Source organism: Glandiceps talaboti, chromosome 8, assembly GCF_964340395.1.
Source record: "Glandiceps talaboti chromosome 8, keGlaTala1.1, whole genome shotgun sequence".
Lineage (NCBI taxonomy): Eukaryota > Metazoa > Hemichordata > Enteropneusta > Spengelidae > Glandiceps > Glandiceps talaboti.
The window spans coordinates 4,392,273-4,410,123 of NC_135556.1; the positions used below are offsets into that span (position 1 = coordinate 4,392,273).

The 17,851-nt window shown below is 34.8% G+C and overlaps 1 protein-coding gene across 3 annotated transcripts; it reads left to right on the plus strand.

Moving 5' to 3' along the window:
- Positions 1-66: 66 nt before the first annotated feature.
- On the plus strand, positions 67-16,857 carry LOC144438889 (uncharacterized). 3 transcript variants are annotated; one of them, XM_078128103.1, is made up of 17 exons: positions 82-127; positions 715-772; positions 1,883-1,906; positions 3,092-3,179; positions 3,915-4,063; positions 4,780-4,850; positions 5,402-5,524; positions 6,126-6,238; positions 7,624-7,675; positions 10,302-10,494; positions 10,958-11,109; positions 11,838-11,928; positions 12,864-12,961; positions 13,370-13,526; positions 15,545-15,607; positions 15,950-16,171; positions 16,529-16,857. In XM_078128103.1, the coding sequence occupies exons 1-17, from the start codon at positions 82-84 to the stop codon at positions 16,692-16,694; spliced, it is 1,866 nt and encodes a 621-aa protein (XP_077984229.1). In that variant the 3' UTR covers positions 16,695-16,857. The 3 variants fall into 3 exon arrangements, with proteins under 3 accessions (XP_077984230.1, XP_077984232.1, XP_077984229.1); XM_078128104.1 differs by lacking the exon at positions 1,883-1,906 and having other exon boundaries at positions 67-127; positions 11,838-11,924; positions 12,860-12,961; XM_078128106.1 differs by lacking the exons at positions 1,883-1,906; positions 15,545-15,607 and having other exon boundaries at positions 67-127; positions 11,838-11,924; positions 12,860-12,961.
- The last annotated feature ends 994 nt before the right edge of the window (positions 16,858-17,851 follow it).

The following is a 17,851-nucleotide window of genomic DNA, read 5'->3' on the forward strand; positions in this document are numbered from 1 at the left end:
ATTGTCCCGATCCCGTCGTCATCCTCAAAATGGAATTTTCCGAAGCCCTGTGACCTTTCCCGGCATGCCTTGATAGACAACATGGCGAAGGTAGACGAAGACGACGAACAATGGTTGTACGGAGGAGGTAAAATGATGATTTAGATAAATATATTTGACACTTTTTGCTATGTATAAAGAAGCTCGTAATGTTTGTGCTCATGTTTGATATCATTGATAAGTGCAGAAGACTGTTGCACTGTTTACCATCTACATGAACCCCATCGACACGACGTATGTCACAAATTTACACAAACATTGAAACACCGCTTCATTTTGAGAATGACACTCCATATTCCGTGCCTGAAGAGAACAGAGCTCGGCCTTCCAACTGAAAACAATTTATTTTGAACATGATGGAGTTAAAAAAAAGAGCTATTTTACTTAATTTTGCATGCCTTCTAACATATAACGAGGTATTGCCTTTATTGGGATTGCATTCCAAAATGAATTTGAGCAAGTATAGCCTATACCTCAATTTTTTGCTGTAACCAACTAGAATAATCCAGTATTTGACTGTGTCTGAAATTTAGAAAGGTAGTAGAATATGAGATCCCAAACTGTTTGTCAAAGTGTTGCAAAGGAGAGTTATCAGTAAGCCATTTTCTGATGTATTGATCTCTTGGCGTTTGATGTATATGATTTGAAATTCACAAACGTTTTATTTTCTTGCAGATGAGAACAAGAAACCACCAGAATTAGAAAATGGTTCTGGAGAACCTCCAGTTCCTGGGTAAGACATACCAAGTGATTGTTGTATATCAAACATAGTTGTTAATTTATAGTCTGTGGGATAGCAACCTTAGCAGATGCATGACAGCAGTTGTTGGCTATGATGATGATGATGATGATGATGATGATAGTGTATTATTTATGATAACAGGGTAAGGTCCACTTTATTCCCTCCCTATATATATAGTGGTTAGGTCTAGTGCACTCACTCCCTCCCCACTCCAGCTCGACATGTACCAACACTATACTAAGAACTTGTTACTGGGTCAGTTAATCTGACAGGAAATTACTTCAAAGTAAAGGAACATGAGTGATGTATTGTCAGTGAACCAGAGATCAAAGGAATTCTCCAAAGTTTTCACTTTGGTTCTCAAAATAACACCACCACCTCTCCCCCCTCCCCACCCCCTGTATAGAGATGGCATGCTGTTATGTAGATGCATGCTTGTAGTCTGGAACCTGTACTCTCTCTACTGTATTTTGGCAGTGTTGTCCTCTCCAGGATGGATTGTGGTAGTGAGATATATAGAGTATAATGTAAGGGAACATATCAGTGTATGCACTCAGAATAATATGTTATTATTTGGTGACAATGTCAGTCTAAATATGCTTGAAGTACTAGACGAGTAATGACAACCCTTAGGTCATGAGTATTTTCAATCTGAATGAAGAAAAATATTGGAGAATAATATAATTATACCAGCGCCAGTAATATCAAAGAAAAATTGGGGAAAGTAATGGCAATTTTGAACATTTTGACTCATATTTCGAACACAAGTGAACCAGTAAACACGCGTTGTTGTGACATAGACGCATGTTGTCATGACATAGAATGACCAGAGTATATATTCCATATTTTGTTCAACTTGGCTCATGCATGGTATAATGACAGTATACATGTATGTTGTTAAGTCTCTCAAAGAAACCAATAAATCAATCTCTGGGTTCATCCTTGCAATGAGGAGCAGTAACATTGTCCAAAATTCAGTAGTTTTCAGAGCCTGGTTTATGTTCATGGTGGTATTATGCCTGGTGAGGGGATATATACAGTTGTTAGATAACCATGGCTGTAGGTACATCATCCCCTGTTTTCATGTGTTTTTCTTGACAGGTTGGAAACAGAAAGTAGTGAGGAGTAAGTACTGGTATTCACTAACATAGGAGAGTTCTATTTTACTAACAATTAAATGTATGAATGGTTTCAGAGTTTTACAAGGGACTATAAAGTAGTTATTGGTTGGAAGCCTCTGTAGCTGTAACCATAAACTATTGTTTTATTTTACTTTGTCTTCTGCAATCTATGTAACATTCTAAAAATATTTTGTCACCTTGTCCCAAATCATGATACTTTCTGCGTTATTTTGTCATTGAGGAGGATATGTACACATCATAAAAGTTACAGCAGCAATTTGGTATAATTGCAATTACAATGTACTTTGCAAACATTTGATGACAAAATAAAATACAGAAGTATTGACTGATCATTGTATGCAGCAGAACTGGACACTTCTATCACAGAGGTTCATGCCTGGTGCATTGACCCTCACAGAGGTTCATGTGTGATTTAACCTCAGAGATTAATCTCTGAATTGATGTCAGAGGTTCATTCATGATTTAACCTCATAGGTTTATGTGTGATTTAACCTCAGAGATTAATCTCCGAATTGATGTCAGAGGTTCATTCATGATTTAACCTCAGAGGTTCATTCATGATTTAACCTCAGAGGTTTACATACAATTTTAACCTCGGAGGTTCCTATATGATTTAACCTCGAAGGTCTAAGGCTTTCAGTATTTCATTGTGTAGCCTTTTCCTCTGAAAACAAATAGCTTGTAGTTACAGCTACCATGGCTCAAAAATATTAACCAAACTGTTGTTATCTTTTTATTGTATGTTACATGTGTTGTTGTTGCTGTTTGTTCTCAATATTAATCATTAAAGGTTGTTGCGTTTGTGTTTTGGATTCCATATCATCTGATGTGAATTCTTGACATCGTTCTGTCATAAAGGACCATTGTGTCACTCCATCCACACAGGGATATGGTGTATAGATAGTGTTAATTGATAGATCAAGTATTACAGTAATATATATCTGCCAAGAAATCTGTTTGTTCTATAATTATCAAGCATTATCATTGGCAGAGTTTAAAAGTAGGATCCAAAATTGGTTTTAAAATCATTTAAATACATACATGTAGTAATAAATTTAGCCACATTTCCTCTTTTTTTTTTAGTAAAGGAATAACTTAAAGATATTACTGTTAAATGTTTTGAAATATTCTGGTGTGTAATATCAATACTACATTACTGTCCCAACAGAAATGTTGACAGCAAACTGTCAGCAGAAGCTCCAGAGTTTGTGAGTAAAACAACACCTGCTGCCGAAGACAAAGAAGAAGGAGAAATGGTGAGTGATTTCTATCTTCAATATCTCTTTGTTAGCTAATGTGAGTAATTGAAGATATAGACTCTGCCCCTTTGAATGTAATATCAGTTGTCACCTTGTGATTGTTTTTGAGGTAGTCTATAAGATATGACATTCATGCTATGATATCAATATAAGCCTGATAGAGCTGATCAAAATGACATTATCTTACTGTCTATTTTTGAGGTTGTCATTCTTAATAAACCGGTTTCAAATTTCCACTATAGAAAGATTGATTGTTGGTCACAGTAACTGGTGTGTTTTATGTAACTTCAGCCATCTCATGTCACAACGAAACTAAGATGTGATGGCAACATACTATGATTTTTAAACCTGTTTAAGTGTTTAGTTTTAGCAATAAGATGCTTTAAAACTCAGGTAGATTTTACCTACTTGCCACCCTTAACAAAAACACTACTAGGAAACCCAGGAAACTGAGGTTTACGTACCTGTCACTTTTAATAAAAAACACTGGAAGGGAACTGTGGTAAAATGAATGGAAAATGAGGTAGATTTTACCTACATGTACTTCACCCTTCACAAAATGACTTGTAGGGAACCCTGGTAAAATGTGTGGGAACTAAGGTAGATTCTATCTTCTTTCCAACCTAAACAAATACACTGCCTTTAGTTTCCAGTTTTCAAACTGTTACACCACATTGAAGGAGATGAAATAATTGGGAAAAAGGTGACATGGTTGTATATGTTTGACTTTAGGATGACGAGGAAGGAGAAGCCACAGGTGAAGCAATGGAGGAAGGACCAGCTGGTGGTGAGGTAGCTGATTCTGATAGTGACTCTGACAGTGATGACGATGATGTTCAAGTACATATAGGAGACATCAAATCAGCACCACCCTCCTACACGTAAGTACCATTCTACTCCTAACTCTGAATACATCTATTCTAATTATTCCCCAAGGTTTCCAATCACATATATTAGCTTCACAGAAATGGTGCCTTCTGCTAGTGAACTCCTTCTTTAGATACAGTATGGATTAGTGGTAACAATCTACCGCAAAAATGGTACCATCTGCAAGTGCTCAACTTCCTGAGAAATAGAGCCATCTCATGGTAACAACCTACCCCAAGACCTCTGCTGATGGACACCTTCCTTATATAGCGCCCTCTAGTGTTAAAAACCTTTCCCCTAAATAGAGTCATGTGCTTGGTGGTAGAACACATAAAACACATTCAATGGAATCCTTTCCTCTGTTGACATCCAAAAGAAATGATGCTGTCAACCAAAACATGAAGGTGTCTGTGAGAAACGGTAGTGTTTCTGGTTTGTTTACTCTATTCCCAGAAATGGAACACTGTAAATTTTTGAAGGTCGGTGCATGTTAGTGCCCACCAAGGTTCTTTTGGTGAATATGTGACCATGTCAAAGTGTTACAATGATGATGTATAACTCCCCAAAACACAGTACTAAAAGCCATTTCACAGTGATCAGTCAGTTACTGCAGTACAGTATTAGGCATGGCCGTGAAGTACTTGTTATGTCATTCAAATATGTATGATATTGGCTAAGTTTATAGTCCTGAAAGTTGTGCTAACTGCTGCATGTATTTGCTTATTTTCAGTGGATATGGTGCTGCACCCATGAATCTGAATATCAAACAAACAACCACCTATCATAAAGGGGCTGTTGTAGGTAAGTAATTGACTACTTCATGATTGAGGCAGAAATTAACAGACATACAGTTGTACTATAGCCATTGCCATGTTATAGCTTTGATTCCTACACAAGGTAAGTGAGGTCAACAAAGGTTGACTTCTGCTCTAATGTGATTTTAATTGCAGCGATAATCTAGAAATAGAAACACAGGCTTCTTGTTATGTGTCTATGTTAACTTTCAGGTGATGCAAATAACAACGTAAGTATATGATATTCGCCAAATGCCATCCATATCTTGCTGCAAGAGGTCATTTTTCTAGTAAAACTGTGGAGTTTACCAGCTCAAGTAACAAGATGTGGTACAGTATTTGGCTAATAAAATGTATACGTCACCTGCAACTACGTTTCAGTTATTGAGCATCCAAAAATATGTTTCATTTCAAAATAAGATAATGCATTATACTGCCTAGTGTCATGCATCTCTCTGATTACTACAATGCAGTTGTTTACATCTGAGCCTTAACTTTATTATCCAATCAGGGTGTGCACTTGCTCTGTAGTAATAACGTAATGTTGATGACTTTCAGGTGCAGCAGTATCTAAACCAACAAGTAAAGGTGTTGATGTTGATTCAGAACCTACTGTCAATGGAGGTGGATTATTTTCGCTGGATTTAGATACTTTACAAGAAAAACCTTGGAGAAAACCAGGTGAGTAAACTTTAACTTTCCTTCTTTGCCAAATACAGGAAAAAGTTTAGATTCTCATCAAAAATGTTTGCCTTTCATAATCATATGTATTGTAGAAATTATAATGATGCTTATTACCAAAATCTCAATCTATATAGTCTTTATTGTTTTTAAAGCATCTCAAGTGTTTTGCTGTCAATTATACAAATATGGTGTATACTGCAGTGTATTTATGCAAATATTTCAAAACCTTTGTAGTTGAGAAAGAAATCTGGTCAAACTTTCATAGAGTTCCTACATTGTATGTTTGTATCACAATCTTTGTGGGAGAACACTGATAAATGACCTAGAGAGTTCAAATTATACAAACCGTAATCTGTTATAGTGGGCAAACTATCTTCATAACCACACTGTTAGTGTGCAGTATGATTACATAAAATATACAATCATTGTATTATCACATAATCAGAAATATCTACCCATAGAAACTCTACAACGTTGATGTTCAAAGTTGTCTCCACTAAACTTGCTAAGATTCTAAAGAAATTGTGTTTATTTGTTCAACTACTGATTTTGTTATCATGAAATAGTTACCATGGTTATGCATGTTTTTCTACTCCAGGTGCTGACATATCAGATTATTTTAATTATGGTTTTAATGAAGACACATGGAGGCAGTACTGTGAAAAGCAACGTAGACTTAGAATGGATGTCAATATGCAGAATAAAATATATGTGAGTATATTCATAAAAATAAAATACTATAGTATAAGTAAGAAGAGTGTCATTCAGTTTGACTCTACCGAACAACGCTGGTTTTCCCCGGGTACTCCGGTTTCCTCCTGCACTAACACTGAACCTTCCTTCTCTTATTGGGCAATGCCTGTTGGATGGTATATATAAGTAAATAAATAAATAAATAAATTCAGTTTCAGAACTTGCAAATTTTATCTGGAAAGTACGTCTGACTTTTGTTTATTTTTGACTTCAAAATTGTTGACAAAAGTACATTGTTGACAAAAGTACACTGTTGACAAAAGTACATTGTTGACAAAAGTACACTGTTGACAAAAGTACACTGTTGACAAAAGTACACTGTTGACAGATCTAAGATGATCCTTCAGGTAGATAGAGATGTCTGTTGAATTCCAAAATTATTGCATGTTACAGTGTTTTTATTAAGTAAGTAGGTAAAATCTACTTAGGTCCCCTGTCATTTTACCAGGGTTTCCCCACCAATATTATAGTACAATGTATAAGAAACTATGCCAGTTTGACCAGCTTTACCCCATCCTGTTTCTAGGGTTCCTTAGCCCTTATAAAAAAAACCCACTGACATGTATGTAAGAGTAAATTTCCTACAAGCACTGTTCTCCCCCTATATAATACGATATGACCAAACATCGAGGATGGAACACAGCAAAAGTCATCTCCGCAGTTCAGGGATATAAATAACTGCCAATCAGAGAACAACATTGACGGAAAGTACAACAGAGGACAATAGCTAATTTTTTCATGCATATTCAGCGTAAGGAGGGACTTGTAAAAAATAACCACCAATGCCGTAACTGAAAAATGTGAATGACATCGTCTACACACTTGTCAAACTCACAATTTCCATAAACCGATTAGACGTACCGGTAGTAGTTAGTAGTTTGTTATTACTGAGGTCATGGGTTATTGAATATATTAACATATATACATGCATACATGGCCCAACCCACGGCCATATGTACGTCATCTCAATGGAATGTCAAGTCTGAAAATGACATTAGTTAGACGTTTGGGCAAGCCCTCACTGCGAACTTCTGTCACACAGTGAACTTTGTTCGCTTATCGTATCGGAAGAAAGCCTGAATGTCTAGCAGCAAAACTAGCACTTACCTTGCTCAAAAACCAAACATTTCCATGTAAGATACTAAGTATTTATAAAATATCAATTTGTTATAAATTTTAGTCAAAATGCCTGTTATCAGAATTCATCGCTAATTTTGGTCTAAATGTAGTTTAATATTTCCTTTCCTCCTCTTAAGTTGTATGAAATGCTATCGTTTTCAGCCATTTGTATATGATTTCATACATTATTATTTACTACATTGTTATGAATTTTTGTATTGTAGGTTCACTCAGCGTCAACTTCTAAAGAATCAGCGATTCCTACAACAGATCAAGGTAAATGTTATCAAGTTTTACTCATTATAAACAATTTTCACCATTTATAACTGAAAATATAAAGGAAAATCACAAATTTGACTCAAAATAAGTATAAATGTTAAAAACTTGATGCAAAACAAGTAAGTGTGTGTCATGTTTATAATTTTGCTCTTTTCGAAAACTTGAAAGACTTTATCTTTAAAGAAATTATCAGTGTAGGAAAGTACTTATACTATTATGTACTCAATTATAAATCTCGGGGGGGGGGGGGGGGGTGTCAGAGGATCAGGTTTTTGAAGACCTGAGAGAGACATTCAAAACAGATGTGTTATTTGCACATGTTTTATGCCCTTGAAAGTGTGCAATAACAGCTGACAAATGTTGAGTGATTTAATCAAAATATAGGTGTTAAAGAACTTAAAGGGGCACAAGCTGAGTTGATAAGTTTTCGGCATAATTTTTTGTTGCATGTTTAAGAGCTACTCACAGTTTGTACTTACTGAAACATACTTACTCCTCCTTTGCCCAACTAGTAGTTACTTGTGTACAAAGAAACAAATACCTCATTAGGAGAAAGGGGATAACCACCACTTGCAGCTGACTGAACTCACACCTGGTATTAAGATATAACTTGTAAATGATCTGAACTCACACCTGGTATTAAGATATAACTTCAGGGCTCGAAATTCATTTTTTTTCTTGGTAGCCCAGGTGGGCTACCATCTTTTAAATTTGGTAGCCCGAGACCAATGACTGGTAGCCCATATGCATGCATTCCTAAATTAATGGTGTCTGTGTATATATGTAACTATATGATTTATTGAATTCGATGATTGATTGAATAACTTAAGAGTCACGTTAACACGTTATTTGTGTGTATTTCATGCCATATTTGACATTGGGGACACAATTTTTTGCATGTATGTGTCTCTGGGGCCGTGTCATTTACAACGTACGGTTATCATTGCAATGAAGAAATAACATGTAGTCGCAATTCGTACTTGTAACTATTATCTAAATCTCTTGGTGCAGTGAGACCTGTAAAATTTGAATATGATTCAACGTATGGAAAACGTATAAACAGTTTCATAAGCCCCATGGCCATTTCCTGATGTGGAGACTACGTCTTGGGTAGTTTAGAAACTATGTGCTGTTATCATTATCTATTCACGTGATTGGTTACTTATTAACAGACGGGTGAGACAGGATTTGTACATGACGGCCATTACGGCAAAGCCCCTTCCATTCATGGGCGAAGAGATAATCAAACAGAGTCTAAGACCACATCAGCAGACGGTCCATGCTGAAAACTTCACTAAGATAAATTCAAATCATCATGTCACCATTTCATTCTCACTAAAACTTCAACTTTCTTTTGAGCTTTGCTACTACTACTAGATCGAATACATTACGTGAATTTACCATTCACCACTGCATGCTCTCAGGGGTTGCGTGAGCATGGTTTACACACGGAATGTTTTAGGCATCGTTCAAGAATAAACGAATCTGTAGGTGTATACCAAGTTAACAGTTCTCATCAGCATAAAATTTTATCAAACACCATTACAACTGTGTCTCTGTCAAGTTGAAAGTTAAAGCTGTCATTCATGTTATGGAATTTAGTTACTGCAGCAGTGCTGTACCGAGAGTGTACTGTACCCCGACTCCGAGAAGAACCGGAAGGGCCCGGGCCGGAGAGCAGATTTCCAGAGAGTGATAACCATGGGAAATTGAAAGTACAGAAAGATAACAGTAAATCGCTATACAGAATATTGTTGCATATAAATGTTTTGTTGTGACATTTTGGAAGTACAAGCTGTGTATACGATGAACGGAAGAATGACGTGTACAGTGTACATGTATTTCGTGTACATTTGATATACATGTAGTGTGGATGCAAATTTGGAAAGACGCACTGATTTTGACGCTAATTTTGGCGAGAACACGTCCCACAGGACTGCGACCTCGGAGGCCCCCGGCCCGGGAAGGTGTCGGAGTCAGGGTGTCACAGTTTCATTCAAAACTTAGTAGCCCAATTGGGCTACCACTCACATAATTTGGTAGCCCAGAGACAGACATTGGTAGTCTGTGGACGCGGGGCTACCGCGAATTTCGAGCCCTGAACTTGTAAATGATCTGAACTCACACCTGGTATTAAGATATAACTTGTAAATGATCTGAACTCACACCTGGTATTAAGATATAACTTGTAAATGATCTGAACTCACACCTGGTATTAAGATATAACTTGCAGCTGACTGAACCTGGTATTAAGATATATCTTGTAAATGATCTGATAATCTAATTTATCATACATATCAAAAATGTCTAGGAGATCCCTGCTATGCAGTACACTGTGCTAACAATGCCAGAAGTTAATTATAATTTCTTGATAGATTAATATTATACTACAATAGTTGAACCCAGGTTTTATGGAGGAGTATTTTCACTTGAGTAAAAAGTTTATAAATTCAGCTTGTGCTACTTTAATTAGTATATGAGTTAAAGAACTTCATTACTGTGAGTTCAGAACTACTATACTAAAATGACAGCAACATTTTCATTATAACAGAATGTTTACTTTTTTTATTGTTAAAAGGTTGCTATGTACCACTTCAAAAGTTTGATTTGCTCATTTGTTTAGGTCGTAAGTTCAATTACTCACCTGGCCAAGGACCACGTGGAATTAAACAGATTGCTGTAGTTGACAAGGGCAGTCCTATAACCATAGCAAGAGTTGAAGGTCGAAGGAGAGACAGTGGTAGACCAAATTTTGGACAGGATGAAAATTCACACTCAATTCCTGTAATGGGTTCTAGTGATAACACAATAGACTTGTAAGTTACTTTATTTTATCTCCTATATTGGCTATATTGTAAAATGTATATTCTTGCAATGAAATTTCATTAAAAAATATGATTTTGACAGCTCTGCTAGGACATCTGCCTCCCCTTTTTGTTTGAATTTTGTCCAGAGTATTGTAGGTCTGTCCAGAGTATGTGTTCAAGTTACTTTAATATAGACAACTTCAAATCTAAAAGAAAATTATTTGTGTATAAACTATAACATGATAGTGACAAATAAATTACATGTTCATTGCCATGTTGTAGCTAGAATGACTTCAGTAAATGTATTGATAGAAAAATAAAATAATATATTCTAATTCTATAAATACAATTCTCAGCTTACTTTGAACTCATTGTGTGACCATGCATAGTAATTATCATGTTTCATTAATTTTGTTTTTATACTTCTGTAAAGCCAGGTCACTAACCACTCATTATTGTGTATTTGATTTAGTGAACCAAGACCAAAGAGACAATATCAACCTGGTGGTCCACCACCAGGACCTCCCCCACCACCTAATATTGGCCCAATGGCACCGTTCATGGGACCAGATGGGTTTCCGCCTCCATCACATCCTCAAGGTCCTCCGAGGGGACCACCTCCAGGTATGGCATGGACAACTTTCAATTGTGGATTTCATTGAAACGACAGGAAATGAAATGAATGTTAAACACACTGATACCTGTATCATAGTATGATAGCATAGTCCACTGTACTGTAATACAGAGTACTGATTTTCAGGAATGTAGAAAAGCATTGATTGATAGATGCAGTTAGGGAGTTCAGTTTTGGGATAAGAATAGGGTCAGACCCCTTAACATACAGCTGATTTGTATCATCCACCAAAGATAGCTACTGTTCTACAGGTGCCCATCATTTTCATACAGTACCAGTAGAATTATAAATATATCTAGTATTGAATATATGTACACACCAGTCTATGTAGGAAATTATACTTGGATACATGATTCTATCTTTCTGTGTTGTACACAAATGTATGATGTGTTCTTTGCTTTATCAGTTTTTGTCTGTCCAGAAGACTGGTTTTCCCAGAATGTTCAGAACACAGCAGGATTTACCATACAATATAATTACATGTGGCTAGTTCATAAATGAAGCTTCCATCAAGGTGATAGCTTCATATTTAGCTAGCTTACATCAAGGTGATAGCTTCATATTTAGCTAGGGTATATCAAGGTGATAGCTTCATATTTAGCTAGGGTATATCAAGATGATAGCTTCATATTTAGCTAGGGTATATCAAGGTGATAACTGCATATACTAAAGCTAGTTTTTGTCAACTTGTGCTCTTACTGTCAATTTAATATTTCAGGTCACATGCCTCCTCTCCCTCCTGGAATGGGAGGACCCCCGCCCCCGGGCTTCCCTCCACCAGATGGAATGCAACCCCCACCTTTTGGTAAGTTTATAGTTATCAATAGTAGAGAAGAGTTTATGATAAATTGTGGAATTTTAACAACAAATGTTTAACATGTATATATATTTGTGTGGTATTAGTGACTCGTACATGTCTACTACTGTGTTGATGATACTGTGTAAACAGTACAAATAGAACAAAATTGTCTGGATATTTTCATTGTTTCTCAACAAATTATAAATGTATGGGCTGCTAATCAGTTTAGATCACCAGGTGATCATGTACACATACATGGTTCCACCATAAAGAACTGGAAAATGGAAACCAAAATTAGGAATGAAATAGTTCTACTTGCCATGGGTTTGAAAATACAACATACGACTCTCTCACTCAGTGTTTTTAAATCTCAACATATAGACTGAAAAAAATGATAGACTTGAAATTCCTTGTTGTTGATGCTCTTGTTAATTACTAAACCTTGTAATGAGTATTTATATATAAACTAAGGCATTTTTCATGAATTTTGAGTTCAGGAGAGTAATTTTATGATTTCACATCACACTATTTTTGCTTGGTTGCCAAGAAACACCAAATGTAAACTTTTGCCCTCTGTTGTTCTTTCTGAATATGAGAAGGAAATAAGTTGTGACAAGTCATGAATATTCAGTGAGCATCTAATGAATATTCATGTCTGCTAAGACCCATAATGCAATAGTGTATCACTGAAAGAAGAATAGAGGTGGTAAATTAAAGAGTTTCACTTTGTTGAAAATTATGTGTAATCATGAAATGACTCCCTAATCCAAAACCATTTTTTTTAAATACCTTTATTTCTTGAGTGGCGTTCTCCTTTTCCTGTACCCACAGTGATGTACATGTATCTGTCAGCCTACATAGTACATGTAGATGGTATTAATTAAATGATATATGTCCTGATGACCTTTCTAATAATAGTTGTTTTATTTTGATTTTGACAGGAAGGGGGTTTCCACCACCAGGACATGGCCCACCACCACCACATGGCCCACCACCACCACATATGGGCCCACCAGGAATGAAAGATAGGCCCTTTCGTGGAGGTAAGCTTATTTTCAAAATTTGATAAAATATTAGAGTAACTCTATTAATAGACAGTGAGGAAATGGAGAGATATTTATTAGCAGAAAGTCAAACTTGCAATCTAGATATTTGTTATCTTACATATTCACCAAAGAATTTAGCATGGAATTGTTGACATCACAGTAGAACAATCAATATTTTATTTGAATGTGTATCATTATCAGTTCCAATACCTCTGTATCGTAAAGCTTTGACTTCTCAGTTCCAATACCTCCATATTGCTAGACTTTGACTTCTCAGTTCCAATACCTCCATATTGCTAGACTTTGACTTCTCAGTTCCAATACCTCCATATTGCTAGACTTTGACTTCTTAGTTCCAATACCTCCATAAAATTTTTGATGAAATACAAATATCTTTTTTTGCAGATCCAGGTTTTCCTCGGTTTCCCCCACCACCCAATGCCCAAGGACCACCACCAGGGGACTGGGATAGGGGACCACCGGGACATTTTTCTCCAGACTGGGATAGGTATCCGCCACGTGAGCGTAGTCCTCCTGGGTCTGATGAAAGTGATTTTAGCAGGTAGGTGTTTGTATATCAGTGTTATCATCAGGTAGTATAGTTTATGAGTGTTGTTGAAAGTGTACCCATGGATGTTTACATCAATAACTGCAAAACATTGAATTGTTATCTTAGTATAAATCAATATATTGTACAGTATCTTCAGTAAAATGACAAACACATCTTTTAACAATCACTTTGAAACCAACTACATGTACATGTACTCAAAGGATGCTTTGACAAACCAAAAGTGTACCAACTGAGCACTTACAAAATTCAGGAATTTTAGAGTAGATGAAAGCAAACAAGTATTCAAGTCATAGTACTGGGATTCTAAGTACAAGATATTGAAATCTATGTCAATTTTATGTGACTTCCCCTCTGTTACTGGGTATCCCCAATCTTAGAAAAATTACTAAGGGCAGACATTAATGTTTCTTGGTTTATAGTATACTGATATAAGAACTACAACCTTGTTTATGGAACTTAGCCCATTGAATGAAAAGAATCATTACTCTGTTTGTATTTGTGTCTATGTCCATACATACATACATACGTATGTACGTAGTACGTACGTACGTACATACATACATACATACATACATACATATGTACATACATGCATACATGCATACATACATACATACATACATACGTATGTACGTATTTGTATATATATATATATATATATATATATATATATATATATATATATATATATATATATATATATATATATATATATATATATATATATATATATATATATATATATATATATATATATATATATATATATATATATAACTCGGTGAGTATCAATCTGCTATAAGACAGTGCTCTATACCGCAGTGGCAGAGCGTATATATATATATATATATATATATATATATATATATATATATATATATATATATATATATATATATATATATATATATATATATATATATATATATATATACACACACACATACGTATGTATGTATGTATGTATGTATGTATGCATGTATGTATATATATATATATATATATATATATATATATATATATATATATATATATATATATATATATATATATATATATATATGTATGTATGTATGTAGGTATATATATATATAGGAAGTCAGTGGTAAGATTTGTCTGTACATCAACATCACCTGACGAGTGATTTACTCACGAAACAGGCTTGTAGAGATGAAAAACCCGACTTGATTTTCTTCTACCCTCAACATATACTCCGCTCTGCGTGCAGACGTATCGAGCATATATATATATATATATATATATATATATATATATATATATATATATATATATATATATATATATATATATATATATATATATATATATATATATATATATATATATATGTATATACGTATATACGTATATATACGTATATATATGTATATATATGTATATATATACATATATACATACATATATACATACATATATATACATACATATATACATACATATATATATATACATATATATATACATATATATATACATATATATATATATATATATATATATATATATATATATATATATATATATATATATATATATATATATATATATATATATATATATATATATATATATATATATATATATATATATATATATATATATATATATGAGTGCTAAAGTAATGGGTAGAACAGTCCTGATAAATAAATTCAATCCTGACATTTCGAATCAATATTCTTTAAAAAAGGATACCAAGGTAAGATGTAAGTAGGTTATCACCTGACATTATATCTATGTATTATTACATAGAATGAAACACTGCAAGTTCTAATAAGTTATATATATATTTCGGATTGCATTTATTGATTAGGACTATTTCACTTGTTCCTTATACATGTGTGTGTGTGTGTGTGTGTGTGTGTGTGTGTGCGCCCACGCATATCTATCAACATATTTGTTGGTGTGTATTATAGTGGTTGTTAGTTTTGTTAGTGGTTTGTCTTCCAAATAACTAAGTGCGCCTATTGTGCTAAATTCTTTGGTTACAGTGAGGATGAAAGATTTAGAGATAGAAGAGACCACAGAGACTACAGAGAGAGGGACCGGGACAGGTGGGCTCTTGTGTTTTCCCAAAGCATGTGTACTAAATCTCATCTTCTTGAAGATGTCTAGAATTATTACAAGACTTGTACCACATTTGAATTAGCTATTTTATTGTTTGACTTACAAGTACAATTTGAATTTTCAGTGAAAGTTATGGCCATATAGCTGTTTTATATGTTGCATGTATGAAAATTATAAAAGGCAGAGAAGCAAGGCCAAGGTCGGCACCACATTAGAGTGTGCTATTTGTCAGTGGGAAAATGTTAATCATAAGTTGCTCTGTTATTGGTAGTTTTAGTGGTGGATGAGTCATCCATCAAATGCATGTATAATGTTTCTATGTTTTACAGGGAAAGAGACTTTTTCAGGAGAGAAAGAGAGAGCAGGGACAGGACGGAAAGAGACCGGGATCGAGACAGAGAACGAGACAGAGATAGAGATAGAGACAGAGATAGAGACCGAGACAGAGACCGAGACAGAGACAGAGATAGAGATAAAGAGAGGGAGCGAAGACACAGAGACAGACATGAAAGAGACAAAGAACGAGAAGAAAGGCACAGATCATCTCGGAGGTAAGGAGATGCCACATGTCAAGTTTCTGTAAGTGCTGCTGTATCGGCTATCCTGATGACTGAGAGAGCTGTTTTGCCATGTTAGTTGGATGTGGATTCATTACTCTTTGAAAGTATGTTTGTTTTTATACATGACAACAGTGAAAATATGCAGATTTGAGCAAGTCAAGGACTTGTCTAGTCAAATACATTCAAAATTGAGAATCATTGATGTAACTGTAGAAATACAATTTTATTGGGTCATATAGTCTACCATTCGTCTGAAAATGTATGATATGGAAATACAAAGCCTGTATGAAGAACAGCAGAAAGGTTTATATGTTGGCAAATCTGATATAACATGTTCTTACTTTGTAGGAGACACCATGAAAGTAGTGAAGCCAGTTCAGAATCACATAGGAGTTCACGTCATAAACGAAGCAAACGATCAAAGAAAGAACGAGATGAACGTTCAGAGACAGGGGAGGCAGAAGTTGTATCAGAGGAGCCTGCTCAGGAAGTTACTGAAGAACAAACAGAGTGATCGTAATCTTTGAACTCTGATAGGAAAATATTAGGACTGATAAGTTGACTCCAAGTGTTGTTCCCCACAAACTACTGCCACCTTCAATACTTCTCCAAAATTGACCCAAACAAGTTCATATTTTTGCGTGTTGCCCTCAGCTTTGAAATGCCATGTCAACATGTACATGTATGTTATATGGGTTGGGACTGGGTGGGAGTTTCATACTTTACTAGAACAGATAGTGTCAAACATTATATTAAAAGGTTTATCCGAGTGAATTGAATTTTGCAGAAAAATGTGTATATGAAATACAGTGCTTCAAGTGACAATATTAGTGAAAGGAAGAGTTAGGGGGAGTTTGTGTACAATGTTTGAACCAGTATTCATTGACAGAGATAAGGAGAGTTTTGTAAAATGTAGACTTGAATTTAGTCATTGGTGATCATTTCAAATTGAATTGAATTTATTTCCACCACAAACATCAGGTAATGACAAATACAAAAAGAAAATATTTTTGATAAGAAAATGTTGTGGTGAGGACCATGGAAATAGTTCACTTGAAACTAATCTAGTCTATGGTCCTGATAAATATGGGAAGTCACTTAATACAAGGCATACTTATACATAGGGAATATTTAGCACAACTTCCTGTGTTGAATTTTAATGACCACCAAGAGTTGTACATGTATTTAAATCCATTCCATGCAATTAGGAGCATTAATCTAACCTACATGTTATACCGTTATCGCATCCACAGTTGATTTACTTGCAAACTGGAAAGTGTAGTTAGGACATAACCATAACCATGAGCCAATTACAAGTGCCTGTTAATGTCTGATGGATTACTTTTGACAAGGGCTATTGTTGCTGTAACTTCTGTATGTGATCTTTAGATTTGAATCTTAAAAAATTGTATTTCCCTAGTTGTCAGAAATTATCATCATATTCAAAAGCCAATGACTAGATTCAAGTCTGTGTACAATGCTTGAACTGATATCTACGGATAGGGATAGTTATATTCAAGTTAGAATAATTCACCCCAACAATTATGTTTACCAACTCCAATTACTTTGAACATCTGCATTTGAACAGAAATAAAATACCTAATTTATTCTTTAGTCGTGTCATACTTTCCAAAGTACACCTTGTGTCTGTCATCAATAATAAGAAAATAT

Excerpts from the sequence above, each read along its gene's own strand:
- LOC144438889 (XM_078128103.1), top strand. The coding sequence starts at position 82 with ATGGCGAAGGTAGACGAAGACGACGAACAATGGTTGTACGGAGGAG. Across the intron at positions 6,239-7,623 it reads ATATGCAGAATAAAATATAT|GTTCACTCAGCGTCAACTTC; the intron begins GTGAGTATATTC and ends TTTGTATTGTAG. Across the intron at positions 13,527-15,544 it reads GATGAAAGTGATTTTAGCAG|TGAGGATGAAAGATTTAGAG; the intron begins GTAGGTGTTTGT and ends CTTTGGTTACAG.